Source organism: Pelecanus crispus, chromosome 8 (assembly GCF_030463565.1).
Source record: "Pelecanus crispus isolate bPelCri1 chromosome 8, bPelCri1.pri, whole genome shotgun sequence".
NCBI lineage: Eukaryota > Metazoa > Chordata > Aves > Pelecaniformes > Pelecanidae > Pelecanus > Pelecanus crispus.
The window spans coordinates 5,375,691-5,391,307 of NC_134650.1; the positions used below are offsets into that span (position 1 = coordinate 5,375,691).

General features: G+C 46.7%; 1 protein-coding gene across 1 annotated transcript in view; it reads right to left on the reverse strand.

Annotated features, from left to right (window-relative positions):
* Positions 1 to 3,531: 3,531 nt before the first annotated feature.
* Positions 3,532 to 15,617, reverse strand: part of KLHL3 (kelch like family member 3) — a 47,017-nt gene continuing 34,931 nt past the window's right edge. The window contains exons 8-15 of the mRNA XM_075715129.1: positions 15,317 to 15,466; positions 12,595 to 12,712; positions 11,659 to 11,856; positions 10,729 to 10,830; positions 7,866 to 7,994; positions 4,173 to 4,313; positions 3,815 to 3,958; positions 3,532 to 3,560 (exon numbers count right to left, since the gene is read on the reverse strand). Coding sequence (XP_075571244.1) covers positions 3,532 to 3,560; positions 3,815 to 3,958; positions 4,173 to 4,313; positions 7,866 to 7,994; positions 10,729 to 10,830; positions 11,659 to 11,856; positions 12,595 to 12,712; positions 15,317 to 15,466 — 1,011 coding nt within the window. The remainder of the gene's footprint in view (positions 3,561 to 3,814; positions 3,959 to 4,172; positions 4,314 to 7,865; positions 7,995 to 10,728; positions 10,831 to 11,658; positions 11,857 to 12,594; positions 12,713 to 15,316; positions 15,467 to 15,617) is intronic.

A 15,617-nucleotide genomic window follows, 5' to 3' on the forward strand; every position in this document is an offset into this window, starting at 1 on the left:
CATTGCAAAGAAGCAGCCTGAGTGCGGGTTGTAAAGCTTTGACAAAACCTCCGGCAATAATTTCACTGGTTTTGGCAGCCTGGGGGGTTTGCACGCGTGCACTGTTGTGTGCATGGCATCCTCTGTCTTCAAGCAGCACCACGCTCACACAGGAGACAAGAAACGAAACCGCTGAGAGACAGCTGGTCCACCAAGCTGACTCGGAAGCAAACACGTGGCACAAGAAAATTAAATCAGGGTATTGAAATTGTTGTAAAATAACTAACAATCTAAGAGCGTACTGGTGACTGAGGTAATGGATTTTAATTTATCTCATAATGTTGAGCCCAATGCCGTCCTTCTAATACGTTAAAATCACCATAAGAGCTATCCCAGATCTTAGTTACAACATTTAATTTCTTGTGCAGAAAACATACAGATTCACACCTACATCATGGCCAGCAAAAACTGCACTGGAGTGTAAGAATTAGATCCAGAATTTAACAGAAGTGTCATTGATGACCATAAAAAGCAATCCAAAAAATTATTTAAAATTATCTTATAAAAATATTTACAGTAACATTTGTTAGCGCTAATGCTACGTTTTCAGTCCTAGAAAAAGGCAATCTTTAAAGGATCTGGCTCAGGTGCTCAGAATTAACAATACAAACATGAAACTACACACCAAAGAGACAAATTCAAGAAGCATTTCAAGGGGGGGGATACAGCTGGTTCGTCACGTGTTACGGTTGTTCGTATTGCATAGCTGGAAAACGAGGTCACTTGACTTGCATAACACTGCAACGTTTGAGAAAGAAAGAAAGAAACGTGTCATTCGCCATCGAGAAGAACTGGCTGCAGCCAGGAACACGTCCCTGGTAAGGGCTGTGAGTCCTAGCCCTGTCCAGCAAGCCACAGGTCTGGGCCAGCAGTGGGCAGAAATGCCATTTTACAATAGCAGAAAAACACCAAAAACCATTTTCCTCATAAGCAAGGAAGGTTTATAAAGAGATGTATAGCAGGGGAAAAATTATCCAGCTTTCAGGAATGTTCACCTTTCACAACATCTGACAAACACAACAAATTTCAAACTTGCATCTCTCTAGCACTAACTACTACTTTCTATCTCTAGCCCACGTAAACTCTTAGTCTCTGGGTAATATTTGCCTTTGCTCCAGTGATGCTATAAGTGAGGTTAGCTGGTAACTGTTTCCCACTAGTGAGCTGTAGTTGGGCTATATACTAGGGCTTTACGTTCCCTATGTCTATACCAGACCTAATGAGGGCCATGTGTGCCCAAATGCTCGTCCACCCTTGTCCAGTCATCTCAGTCTAGCAAGAGATGCTTAACTGACCAAAATGCTTTGCCTGAGCCATTTTATCCTCTATTCCCACAGGCTGAGTGAAAGGGAAACACCTTCTGGTGTTTGCTTTTGGGGCAGTGAATTTGAGTCAGTCCAAACCAAGGCATCCTCTTGCTAATGTCACTGTGAAGATCCATCTCAGGACTCCGATCTGAAGGCAGCTGCAGTCAGGAATACGTTTCTACCAGCCTCGATAGTTTTTACAGTAAGCAAGCAACACCTCGTAAGAGAGCAGCATGTCGTACTACTACTTTGGCACATTTCACTGCAGAGTGTAGAACCCAAAGCAAAAGGTTTAAAGGGTACGATAGAAAACACTAATTTTTTTTTAATTATTATTTTTCAAGACCTCTGAGCTGACATACAATGGAAGGGTAGACATCAAGAATAACACTACCATTTCTTTGGACAGTTTGCTTTCATTTGTAAAAACAAGAACATCCAAAGAGGAGTGGGTGCTACCTAACGTTCCCCATGAAGGTCAGCCCTGCTGTGGGAGGTAACGCAGCAAAGGTAGGTGGTGTTTCCCCCAAAGTGAACAGGCACCCATCTTACAAGGACTGCGTCAACTCCAACACTAAAAAAATCTACTTATTTACAGAACTAACCTACGCCTCTACAAAAGCTGCACAAGGTCATGTAGCCTTAGATCCCTCTGAAATAAATTTTCACTTATTTTTCTTTTTTACTGTAGAAGGTCACACGGAGTCTTTTTGTTAGGAGATCTATGGAGAAAGAAACCAGCAGAGCAGTGGTAAGTGCTGGAGCTCAACAGTAACATGGGCAGATTCTGTCCCGCATGCCAGTTGCCCACTACAAAAAGCCTCAGCTGACCTACAGAGGGGAAAACAAAACAAAAACACAAAAAAAAAAAAAAAAAGGAGAGAAAATATTTGTCTTCATTAGTTCTCTTCAGCTGGGGAGTCTTTTGGGAGTCCACCCCTGTATGCAGAAACATTCCAGAGCTCAGAAGGAGACACAAAAAGGTATTTTAAAGTCAAACATCTTCTTAACCAGGAAGCTTTAAGAATTTGGGATGTAAGCAAGACAGCTACATTACAGCTGGATCTAGATTTGTCTGTTTTGAACAATCTTATGAATTCTTCATACTAATAGAGGAACGCCTTCAGTACAGACAAGATTAAAATAGCAATTACAGTGACAGTGATTAGTTAAGCTCCATACTCTGGAAGCATTAAAACACTGCAGGTATTTTACCTTGCTCATTAATCACTGCTTGGGTGACAGAGCATTCTCGCTGTAGGCAATGTCTCTACATTAATGGCACCATAAGGTATTTCTTTTAACATCTAAACAGTCTATAATGAAATGGCATCGAGATGCTGGACAGAGCTAGAACTGGGGCTTTCAGCACAGCTGAAATGCATGGGTTGGGAATACTTTCTATTCAAGCAACATTTGTTTCACAGGAGCAATAAACCCCATGGGAACAGCACGCGTTTTGTGGGGTTGCAAAGTTTTGCATGGTTCAGGTGCTGAGACTTCAGCCCCAGGGAAGACACTGCCCAGCAGGTCCCATCACGTACAGCAAACAGCATTCATGGCAAGTAGAAAAATCTCATGGTATTTATTTCCACCGTAGGACAAGCATTTCAGGGATACATACAGTAGTCCAGTGGCATATACAAATGTATGACTGAGACAGCGTCACACTCAAGCCAGAGCACCCTGTTCCAGTCCATTTCTGCTGACTGCTTTTCTCCGTTGGTACTCAGAAGTTTCCACTGCCAGTAGTAAAGTCCACCCTCCAGGCACAGTGAGTAAACAGTTCAACCGATAATGTGCACGGAGCATCAGTAGTGAAGAAATCCAGAAGTGTTCATTTTTACTCACATGCCCAAACGTAGCAGTTTTGTTTCACACAAGAAATTCGGTGCCTGCAGTTCAAGCACAGTGTTTATCTCGGGACAGTAGCCATTGAGAAGAACAGTTGATTGCACCACAGATAACAAGCAACACCTCGTGTCTAGCATGGAACAGGTCCCCAGAAGGATTTTTGCTTTGCTACACAATCCACCGCAGAGCAGATGATGTTTGTAATGTTATCACTTGTCATGCTAAGACGTTAACAGCAATGAGATGGGTCAAGTCAGAGGTCAGTCACCTTCCCAACACCACCTAGCTGGATCCACTTCACTTCTGCTCCTTGCGTTGGCTTGATCATGTGTCACAACGGTTTGTGAATCACAGCCACACCTGTTGTAAGAATGGACGGAGATGCAGTTATCGTAGGAACAATTCCTGGCTTGCGATGTGGGTAAGATCACCCTGCAAAGCCAAAGACCAGCAACAGGCTAGCAGAGAGAGAGGTGTCTACTATTTCTATGAAATGTTCCTCTACTGAAAGCCACATAAAACACACAAAAATGTAAAATTAAAGCTTCAGGAGGCACAGCCCATGAGTTTATGAATGACCCCAGCTGTTGCCAGCTCTCCCACTGACTATTTACCTGCATAACTTCTCCCTGTGCTCATGCTGGTTGGTAATAATGTCCACTTGTCCGTGATGGGGTTGTAGTATTCCACTGAGGCCAAATTACAGGAACCATCATCTCCTCCCACCACGTAGAGGAGACCATTCACTGCACACACACCTCAAAGCAGAGCACAGACGGTTAGACGTGGGCTAACTCATCCCCGACGACACGTCGCCTGCCACATTCTGATTCATTCCCAAGCAGATACATCATCTTCCATTTTTATCACTTTCTTACAATACTGAACACTTACATCACTAGCACATTAGTCACATTAAAAACCACACAGACAACTACAAGCAAGCACCACAGAAAGGCTTATTATGGTTACCTGCATTTCTTCTACACATATTCATGTCTGCTACTTGCTTCCAGGTGTTTGTTCCTGGATCGTAGACTTCTACACTCTTCCTTACTAAGGGGCCATCGTGCCCTCCGGTAGCGTATAGCAGCCCGCTGAGAACACCAACACCTGCCAAACAGAGCCCAACATTAGCCAGACGTACAGGGGAAAGGGTTGCATGTCCCTGGGTCTTCTGCTGGGTATTGTCTTGACCTCTCCAAGGCATTTCCAAAACATGGGCCACATGTGCCTCAAGATCACCTGGGACATGGTCAACTCTCCACCCAACCACCACGTGGCATTACAGCAGACCTGAGCAGTAACACCTGGCAGATGTCCTATCTTTCAGGGCTGTGCTTCTTCTCAGGTAGATCTCAGTCCGAGATCAACAGTCTAGTCCCACAACATTCATCTCCCTTTATTCAATCTCTTTGGACTGACTTGTTCTCTCTTCCCTTTACCTCCCTGACCACTGCATCCCACTCCACCTTGTCCCTGTCTGCCTGATCTTTTCTGCTATGGGGCCCTTTGCTTTTAAGCTTGATTCCCACTTCCAGGAGCTTTATTTTTGCTTTTCCTGCTGCCTTTGTGCCACATGGCTTCATCCCTTGAACACTCAACAACTCACTGGCTTCAGTTGCTGAGGCTGTCACTGCGTTCCTCTCCCCCAACTCCTTCCCCCAAACATGGCAGCAGCACTTGGCATAGACAAGGTGCTTCCAAGGCCACCTTCCCAGCCACTTTTGCAGGCCCTTAGCTCGGTCTCTGGGAATGACAGGGCAACTCCCATGCCACGGGAACATCTCCTGGTGGTGTGTCACATCCCAAAAATATGATGTGTCACATTGCTCCGAGTCTTGCCATGGTCAGCAGGAACACAGACCACAGCAGCTGCTGTGCTCCACCTGCAGGACAGCAACATAAGGCAGGAAGGGAAACCATCTGAGCATTATTGCTCCTCCCTCACCCAAAAATGGGCCAGCACCTAACTGAGACTGACTGATGAATTAAAACTCCAGCAGGCACACCACTGTTTGGGGGACAGGAACGCTGCCTCAGGTCTACCACCATCACCTCTCTCTTCTCCAGATTTTCTTAACTTGCTACTGCTGGGTTTGTCTTTGACTAGCCATCTCTTGCTGCACCAAGAGGTGTTGAAATCCCAACATGACATTGGGATTCATGGTTCATCTCTGGAAAACACTGGTAATTAATCTCTGCCATAAACATCCACCTTACTTGGTGAAATTCTCAGTCTGGTTGAGGTACTCCAACATGCACCATCTAAGAAAGCAGAATACATCCCAGTATATGTCCTGGCCCCAGAGCTGGTGGCTTCCAGTTGACTGGGGAATGGGAACGCATTTAACTGGCGAGGAAAGCCGACTGCATCTGAGCCCAGCAACCTGGGTTTGCAGTGCCTTAGCATTTGACCATACCCAGCTGTTAGCAAAAATTTTACACTTTTAAGAAGTAATTTAATTAGTAAACTAATTCAAGCGAGTAGGAGAGTCCAGCTCTGGAGCCCTCAGCACAAGAAGGACATGGACCTGTTGGAGCAGGTCCAGAGGAGGCCACAAAAATGATCCGAGGGCTGGGGCACCTCTGCTACGATGACAGGCTGAGGGAGCTGGGGGTGTTCAGCCTGGAGAAGAGAAGGCTGCGGGGAGACCTTACTGTGGCCTTTCAATGCTTAAAGGGGGCCTACAAGAAGGATGGGGACAAGCTTTTTAGCAAGGCCTGTTGTGACAGGACAAGGAGTAATGGTTTTAAACTGAAGGAGCATAGATTTAGACTGCATGTAAGCAAGACATTTTTTACACTGAGGGTGGTGAGGCACTGGCACAGGTTGCCCAGAGAGGCGGTGGAGGCCCCATCCCCAGAACCATCCCAGGCCAGGTTGGACGGGGCTCTGAGCACCCTGGGCTGGTTAAAGCTGTCCCTGGCACTGCAGGGGCTGGGCTGGGTGGGCTCTAAAGGTCCCTTCCAACACAAAGCATTCTATGTTTCTGTGAGAGTAAAAGAGTCAAAAACACTCCAAGGCTTCTCCACCTAAAACTGACTCCCTGTGTGGTGAGACAGGGCACACACAGATGGGACGTCCCTGCCAGGAGGGGAAAGCCCAGCAATCCCAGCACTGCCAGCACCCGCACATCCACACAGCTCCTCTGCCTGGATTGGGGTCACCCCTGAGACTTGGGGACGCCAGTCCTCACCTCCGCTAGATGTCAGCACCGGGACGGCAATGCCGGCAGCTCTCCGCACAGTCTCATTTATGGAGCTGTACGATAGTCACTCTGCAGCACCACTTGTGATGAGTGGCACTGGGCAGTCCCCTCCCTGGTGCCTGCTAGAAGGGCATCTGGGTGACAACCAGAACTTGAAGAGCTCAGCTTTCAGGTTGGGAACACAAAATTGCAAGGCTATTTGGCAGGCAAGCAAGAGCATTCCTAGGGCTGGACTTGCCGTGTGGAGATGGACTTGCAAAGCAGTGCTCAGTGTTTCAAACAAAGAAAATTCACTAAAATCCATCTCACTACAGGCACAAACTGTTTTGCGTGTTTCAACATGCTGTCAACAGCACGAGATACTCATTCTGTTCTCCTGTAAGGTTGCACTGTAAGGCTAGGTTTAAGCATCACGCAGATACTAAAAACCTCTCCAACTGAATTCAAACCAACAGTGTGTGACCATATTTGCCTCACCTGAAGTTATGGAAAAGGTATTAAAGTGAGGAAAGAAAGATGGTGTGTAGAGAGCAGTCTCCCAACCTCCCAGCTCAGAAGGAAATTCCCCACAGCTTAATCTGCAGGGTCATTTCAGCCCACACGCAAAGGGAGCCAGCTTGGCTACCTCTGGGCAACTGCCACTTTGGCTGCTGTAAAATGAGAACTGCGCAATTTGACATCAGGGAGGACCCACTGCACACACTGAGCAATACGACCAATATTGACACATTCCCTTTCATCTGAAGATGATTTTAAATGCAATGGGCAAGAGTTTTTATCCCTTTCAGACAGGGACAGCCACAGAGAGGACAAGTGTCTACCTGGCTTAAGGTCATGTAGTAAGTTAGAAATCATCGAGGCTAGAAGATAATCCTTTTTACATGTCCTTTCCTCTAATCCTCCGGATCACCAACTCTTGCCAGCAAAAGGTACACTAAAAACTAGCTTAGCAGGGGCAATCTGAGATGAATTTTGTTACCTTGACTTGGTCTGCACATCACCCAGTGCAGATGTGCTTTGTGCTGCAAAGCACCCACTGGATGCTTGCAGAGAAGATCCAAAAGGAAAATTTATCTGACAACCCCTGAATGATAGGAGAAAAGGAGGCACAGCTTGGCTTTCCAGTCCCCGGCTGAGCTTGCAGCTGGCAATTTGGAAAGATAACTCTTTTTGCTCACAAGTGAGATGCATCTGTTAGCAAGGCGACTTAGAAACACCAAACATTATTTCATTAATCCAGAAATTCATTTCAATTTGGCAGATTTTAACAAAGTCAGGAGAGCTGCTGAGAGCTTCTAAGCAATTATGGTTTCTCCCCTCACGGGAAGGAGGGCAAAACAACAGGTTGCACTTGCCAGCCCAGCAATGCCAAAACACACTTCTCCTTCCTTTCCATGAGCAGAGGAGAACCCAGCGATCATCCACTCGTAAGAACACATCTCGGAGCCAGTACCTGCACCGCTGCGTCGAGTGCTCATGTCGGCTACATAGGTCCATTCGTTCGTGGCTGGGTTATACTGCTCGACGGTACTAAGGCACTGACGGGACGCTCCATCGTAACCCCCCACAGCATAGAGCTTACCTGGAAGAGACACACATTGGCATTGGCGTTACGGCTACAACTGATTTACGTTACCATCACGCCTGACGGCCCCAGGTCAGGACAGATCCCAGCTGGGGGAGGCCCTGGGAGACGTACCTAAACCTGCTGGGATGTCTGGGGAAAATCCTACCAAAAGGATCTAAAGTAAACTCGCAGACAGGCAGGATTGTTCTTAAAGCTGTTTAAGCTGTCAACTAAGACAAGGAAATACACGACACAACAGCTTAATTAGAAGCCAAAAGCCCAGAGGGTTTTCCAAATGACTTGTTGGCCCGGGAGAAGAGGTAACACCAAAGCATGTTCTGCCGATTGTGTGTTTCCTCCTGTTCAGGTGCCACAAGGCAAAGTGTGCTGTCAAAGGTCAATACTGTACATTAATTGCAATATCACATGAGCAATAAATAGGCAATAGCCTCTTATGTTAACATAATACCTGCATAGAAACCTAGACCTGATTTTGAAGAACCTGGGCCAAATCAAAACCAACCAATGCTGCTCCAGCCTGCTCACTCATGCCAAGCAATCACAACACAGAAGATACCACAGGAGACCCTCACAGCATGGTGTATCTGCCCCTCCCTACCTCAACTCAATGAAAGTTGGATAACATACACCTAGTGAGATCGGAAAAACACAGTCCGATGTCACGGGACTACACCATACATGAAACAAGGCTGATGCTCCACCGTGTCCTCTGTTCACAGACCTGACTGATAATGTCTCCTTACCTCCCTGCATCGTCTGTCAGCTCATTTTGCATTTAGGCAGTAAACTCTCTGGGCAGAGAGGGTTTCTCTGTGTTCCTTTACTAGACCACCTAGCACAAAGACATTCTGGTTCTAGACCAGGCCTCCTAGACACTGCAACAACCAACCATTAATAAAGTTCAACAAACAGGTAGGAAAATTCTAATCCAAATTTTTGTACAAAACCTGTGAATAAGACCAATTTTCAGTCCATAACAGCAGAGCCTGGCCACAAATGAGCCATGCAATTCTTTATCACATGAGACTCCCACCAGCAGTTATCATCTACACTCTTACACTTCTCCATCCTCCTGTTTCCTTGATGTTTGCAAGGCTCAAAGAACAGGCCAGCTCTTTTCTTTCTCATGGTCCTGCCTCTGACCCCTTTTCTCCCGCAGCTCCACTCATACCTTCCTCGGGTTGTGATCATTAGAAGAGGTTTGCAAGGATCAGGTTTACAACCGCGCTCCTTCCGCATCTTCCTGTCTCTATAAACATTTCAAGCTCTTATTTGTGGTGTTGTTTCAACCCGCCTGGTGTTAGTCAATGAATCAAGGCAAGAGTGCCAGACAGAGCAAGACAAGATAAAGTTCCCTGGCTGGCATAAATGATTAGATAGTTTCAGTACCCACAGACATCAGATCAATCTTCATCACGTTCAGATGAACACTGTGGATTAACTGCAGGCTGCAGCTTGTTCCCTACACCAATATGATGAGCTCTGCTTCCCCACCACACGCCCTCATTTTTTTTATCATGGACTCCAACATGTGCAACACTTATTTGCACTTTCAAATAAAGCAAAGGAAAAGGACGACTTATGTCTCCAGTAGAAAACCTGTCCACGGAAACACATGTCTCGGGTATGTACTTAATATTTGCTCCACATTCAAATGACTGACCCACTTTAGCAAATCCCACTGACTACCGGCAGCCCAGCACTTCACAAGCATGGGTCAATTTTGAAGGATATGCTTCTTAAATATGCAAGTTTTGCACAACCACCACTACTTACTCTGCCGTTATCTCCCTCCCTCTTCTCACATAAACAAACACATTTCATGTACATAAACACATTTCATGTATTTCCCATGCGCAGCGGTCAAACCAAGCCACTTCAAAGCACAGTTTGTAACAAGGCTTGTGCCAGCAGCTGCTCCGCACTGTACTAATTGGAAAGTGCTACACCACACTAGAGACAAGGTCAAATAAAACCTTCCACTTGCTTCAGAATTGATTTTGCTACAGGAAGAAAAGGTTCCTACTTAAACTGCTCTTTCTCCTGGATCCAAACCAAGCTGCTCAGTTCCAGCTCACTCGAGTTTGGTGCTGACACACAGGTGCCAACAGCCGCCGCGATCCCTGCAAGCACCCTCTCCACCCACCTCGCCTGCCTCACTCCCGAGCTGCCGCAGCACCGGCGTTTGCTATTGTCAGTCCCTGCTCATTTACAAACCAGAGCAAATCGTGCCGTGCGTGCCAGCAAGCCTGATGTCAATAAACACAGGTTTTAGTATTCCTGCCAAACCGCCAGCTTGGGGCTGTGGGATGAACTATGCTCCTGTTTCTCTTGCCGAGTAGATTTTCTGTGATGGGTACTCCATCCACGCAATGTCTGCTGATGGCAACAGCATACGCTGCACAATACCATTTGCTTCCCCAGCAAGAAGCAGCCCAGGAAGAATAAGGATTCAAAGAAACCTGCACACACTTAATAGCATTCACAGGAGGCATGGGCTGGTCCAATACAGGTCTGAAGCTCTTGGAAAGCTACACATGATTTTTCACTACGATAAAGAGGAGAATGGAAAAAGCTGCAGCGATTACGTCATATAAAATAAATCTTTACCAACTAAAGATAGTCTAGAAAGCAGTTCCTTCAGTTCCCTCCTATTGCACTTAAACATTCAGGCTTCTATTTGACACAGTAACATTTGCTTGATGGAAATGGCTGCTGATTTTCTTACCCTCCACAACTCCAACTCCAACACTGCTTCTTCTTGTGTTCATGGGAGCCACAAAAAACCACTCATTGGTTTTATAGCTATAGGCCTCAACTGATGCCAGACCTAGTTAAAAAGGGGATACACAGGTTTTCTAATTAAAAAAAAAGAGAAGAAAAAAAGATTGGTGTTGCACTTTCATCTGCCTTCCACCTCCTCCCAAGCCCGTAATTCCCCCCACACTCCTGCAACCCGATTTTCTAGTCCCTCGCTTTTCAGGCTGGGGTCAGCATGTCAACGCCACTTCAGCAGCTGGAAAAATTGTTACCCCATGGTCCCTGCCCTGGGACTGCTGCCCCTCCAACGTGCTGGGGACACCAAGGTGGAGCAGAGTCCAGATTCCAAGCCCAGAAGTCCCACATCCTTTCAAGCATTACAAAACGTCCATGCAAAGGTTTAAAAACTTCCCCAGACCCCATTGCATTGTACTCAACACCAACTGAAATAGTGAGTTTAGGGCTTAACCAAGTGGCAGAGCGCTACAGCAGAGGCAGAGGTGTGAATCTAAACATGCAGTTATGCCAAGATAAATCCCAGACACACGGACCCCATAAGATGCCTTGCTGGCATTTTATTCACGTTGCTATGAAAAATTTAACTAAGCAAAAAAAAAACCCTTTTCAGTCCAGAATAAGCATATTCATACACAGAATGAGACTGAAAGAACCGTATCACTAAAGAAAAAAACTAGGGTGAGATACCCTGCAATTACTGATGGGTCAGAACGTGCATGTGGTTAGTTACAACATGCAGTAAACCCAATCTCTGGCTCTTTCTCTACAAAATCATAGAGGAAGGGTGCAGGAACCTCACTAAAGCACTGCAGTCTTTGCACAGGTTTCTGAAAATGTTTTTCTGGGTCAGGCACTGCCTGATTTTTGCTCAGTCACCTACCAGTGCTGCCATCAAAGCCGCCCACTGCATACAGGAGATCATTGAGCACCGCTGCACCTAAAGTGCTTCGTCTTTCCTGCATACTGGCTATGGACGTCCACTGGTCCTTCACACCATCGTACACATCAACCGTCCGTACCCTTAAAGATCCGTTAAAGCCTCCGACAGCATAAACATTGCCAGCCATAAATACCACACCTGATAAAAGAGAAGAGAGATTTTTACGGAGGTTTTACAAACAGCTCGGGAAGCAAGTATCATCAGGCGTCTGTCGAGGCGTCTAAGACAGCAGGGAAGAGCAGAACGTGGGCAAGTCTTTGGCATTTTCTGCAGGTTAAGAGCATTGGAGCCAAGTATGATAAAACGTACATGTCATATGGAAGGTGAAATGCACATAAACACACAGCAACATAAGGCACAGATGGATTTCACACCTGAATGAGTAATATTCTGAGCCAGAGAGGACACCAAATGGTGATCCACATTTGCAACCCTCTCAGATGTCTTCAGAGGAAGACTCCCAGCTTACAGATCTGCTCTCCATACCCACTCAGCACTGAGAGGGACTGACTCAGCATCTTTGATTTTCACTACGAAACCAGCAAGTAAAACTGGATCCCTGTGGGCTGCCAGGCCAGCGGGACGGGAGGAGGAGGGGAAACTCTGATGGAGGAGCAGCCAGGAGAGAGAGGTCATGAAGGGGAGACAGTGGCTGTGGAGGGCATGCAGGCAGGAGCAACCCCTCTGGAGAGCAGGGCATCCACCTGAATGAGGATACACGTGTGTAGGGAAAGAGGAAGAAGGAATGGCAAAAAGAAACAGCTGCTTGAGGCTGGGGGCACAGAGGAAGGCCGGAGGGACAACTGAGGACATCCATCCAGCCCTGAAGAATTGCACTGGGAAAACAAAGAAGGTTGCAGGAGAAGTTCCCGTTACCTGCTCTGCATCTCCTTGAGGGAAGCTCAGCAACCTGATCCCACCGCTCCTCCTCAAAATCATAGCACTCCACACTGCGAATGGCTTTGGGCGCTTGCCCGCCCACCACGATCATCACCTGGAGAGGGAAGATGAGAGCTAGAAAACCTCAGACACCAGCCTGGGAAGCTGCTCTCTGCAAAGAAACCATCAGCACAACCTGGTCAAGAGCAGCTGCCAAAACCATGCTGCAGGCCCACTGAAAGCCTCTGCAGGGGGGGAAAAAGTTATCTCCAATTTAAGGCATGCTAAATATGGCAGCACCGTTAACTATTCCTCACAGTTCCCGAGGTGGGCAACCTGCCATATTTCCCCATGAAACACAAAACCGCTTGGCACTACGGCACACACAAGACTTGCTGCAGAAGTATTTTTAAGTGATGATGATCCCAGTGGAATTTCCAGAGCCAGCCCACTGTTTAGTCACTATCTCTATGGTGGTGCTAAAAATAATCGACGCCACTTAGCAAACAAAACCTGACAGCTGTATTGCCACCTGCGGGGAAGACAACACTCGTGGAAATCACCAGGACTATTAAGACCCGGGGTGCTGGGCTGCCGAAGGAAGTGATTTGTCAGCTTCATTAAGGCTTTCGGCTGCAACATGTATTGATGCAAACCCAGTAATTAAACCCTACATTCCTTACAGATAGGGAAGATCTATGTGAAGGTGATCAAGGGCAATCTCAGGAGCTCAAGAACCACTCTGCCAGGTCAGGCTAAAGGTCCGTCCAGCCCCAGGCTCTGTTCCCAGCACCAGCAAGTGGTGGAAAAGTGAGAAGGCCTGGATGGCGTACAGTGCGGTCCTTCCCAAATCTGCCCTGTCTGCCACCAGAAGACAAACGCCCCATGGACTCGCTGACTTGCCCAGGGGCAGTGGTGCCAGGAGCCTGCAGCTCAGCACTCGAGGGCTGCCCATTGCTGCGGAGCCCCAGCTGGGTACTGCAGACCAACGCGTGCACAGGCAGCATCCAAACCACCCGCACCTACAAACAGCTCGACCTGCACTTTGTTCTGAACACATTTCCTTCGACCCTCCACAGCTATCAAGAGGGAGGATTTGCTCCCCTTATCACAGCAAATCGGCAGGAGCAAACACTACCCAAGACAATCTGATTTTTACAAGGCCAAGGAGCTAGAAGCGAGATAAAAGGGCTTCAAATCTAGTCAAAGAGTGGATGGGAAACCGGCTTCAGCCTCTGCAAGGCAGCTGTGAGTAGCTGAGGGGATAAGATTGTCACTCGAGGTCACTCGGGTAATGAGCTCAACTCCAATCACAGCTGCTTTAAAAGTACAGAGCTAGACAGCAATTTAAAGAATATGAAGAGTATGGAAGTAGTGGACTGTTTGATCTACAAAGCTGAGAACGTGACATTAGAAAGCAAACTGAGTCTAAATTAGCAGCCTGACTACTAGTCATGTAACAGTCTTCCATGGAAAGCTGCAGAGCTTCACACGATTACAGAATTAAGAGATTTCACAGCAGACAGTAATCCCTCATGAGTGGGACCAACAGAGCAGATGAAAGTTTCTCAGTAACAGGATTGCTGGAAGATCATCACCTTCTCCCCTTTCTTTACAGTTAAAAAGAAGGGAGGAGCTACCTGCAGAAGATCTGGGTTTGTACTCATAGGTCATGCTACAGAAGATGTTGAGAACCTCTGAACTCATTGGCTCACTGTTGATTTTATCCTTAACTACTTTAGTCCTTGAACAAGGGTCACGTCAGCCCTTCATGATACCCCCAAAGCTATGTTCTACCAACTTCATCTCAGCACCAGCAGGCTGAAAGGATACAACATGCCGACACACTCTGCAGAACCACAATTTCTCGATGGACAATCCAATATCTAACATCTGAATAGTCCCTCATAGCACAGATCTCATACATCATCCCACAAACCAAGCTCCCTATGATTTGTGCTTAGAAAAATAATACACTGTGGGTTTGACATCTTACAATCTCCAAAATGTTTATTAATAACTTCAGCAACGGTCTGTTGAGAGACATCGTGCCAAACTGCGTTTATCTCCGGGGCACAGGGAAAATAGTTTCTGCTGTCATTTTTTTCTTCACTAATAAAGTGGTGGCCAGAGCATCACATGCCTGCAGGATAAATGCACGGAGTAACAAGGATTATTTATTCAGTAGCTGCTTTGAGTCTATTGAAATTTGCTTCAGACTTCCTGCCCATGGGTCTGGGTGCCGTTGTTTCCTGCTTTCCTGGCTTCTGATTACGTGTAGAGGAAAAGGAAAGACACCTACTGTGACCCTCCTCAGCAGGGCTCCATGACAAGTCAGCAGAAACCTCAGCCAACCCTCTGAGCACCACCGGCAGCTGCCTGCAGCCGCTGCCGCTCCACGGGTCAGCAATTCTCAAGCTGCAGCTCCAGGAGCAAGCCATTCACAAAACCACCGGTGGCTGACAAAACATTTCAAGAGCAGACCCCTGCCCCTGGGAGCAGAGATATTGCTTCTTCTAAGGGTTTATCTAAGTTTATCCAACTTAATTGTGCATCCTTGGTGGGCATAGGCAATATTAGAAGAGAGAGTAAAACACTTCAAAGGACAATCGTGGAGTTAGTGAGAAGCAAGGTGGCAAGTATGCAAGTTCCTTTCAAAGACAGAAAATGCCACCAGTGACATGGTGTGAGGTGACACGAAGCGACCAACTCAGCTTACCTTTGGCAGGCTAACAGGAGTCCTCGGCTTTGTTCTGGGATTCTTTATCAGTTGTCTTTGATCCAGAGGAAGCAAATGATATTTCATAGCCTCGATAAGGAAGTCTTTACAGGTGTTGTTATTCTTGATTAAAGCTTCTTCTTCAACTGTCTGAGAACACGCACACACATGAAAGATCATTTAAACTGAAGTACTTGGTGGCACAGGTCACAAGGAGCTTTGTAGAAAGAACATGAAACCTGGAATTTCTCTTCCAAAGTACCAACATAAAAAAAAAACATGCAGAAGACAAACACAGACT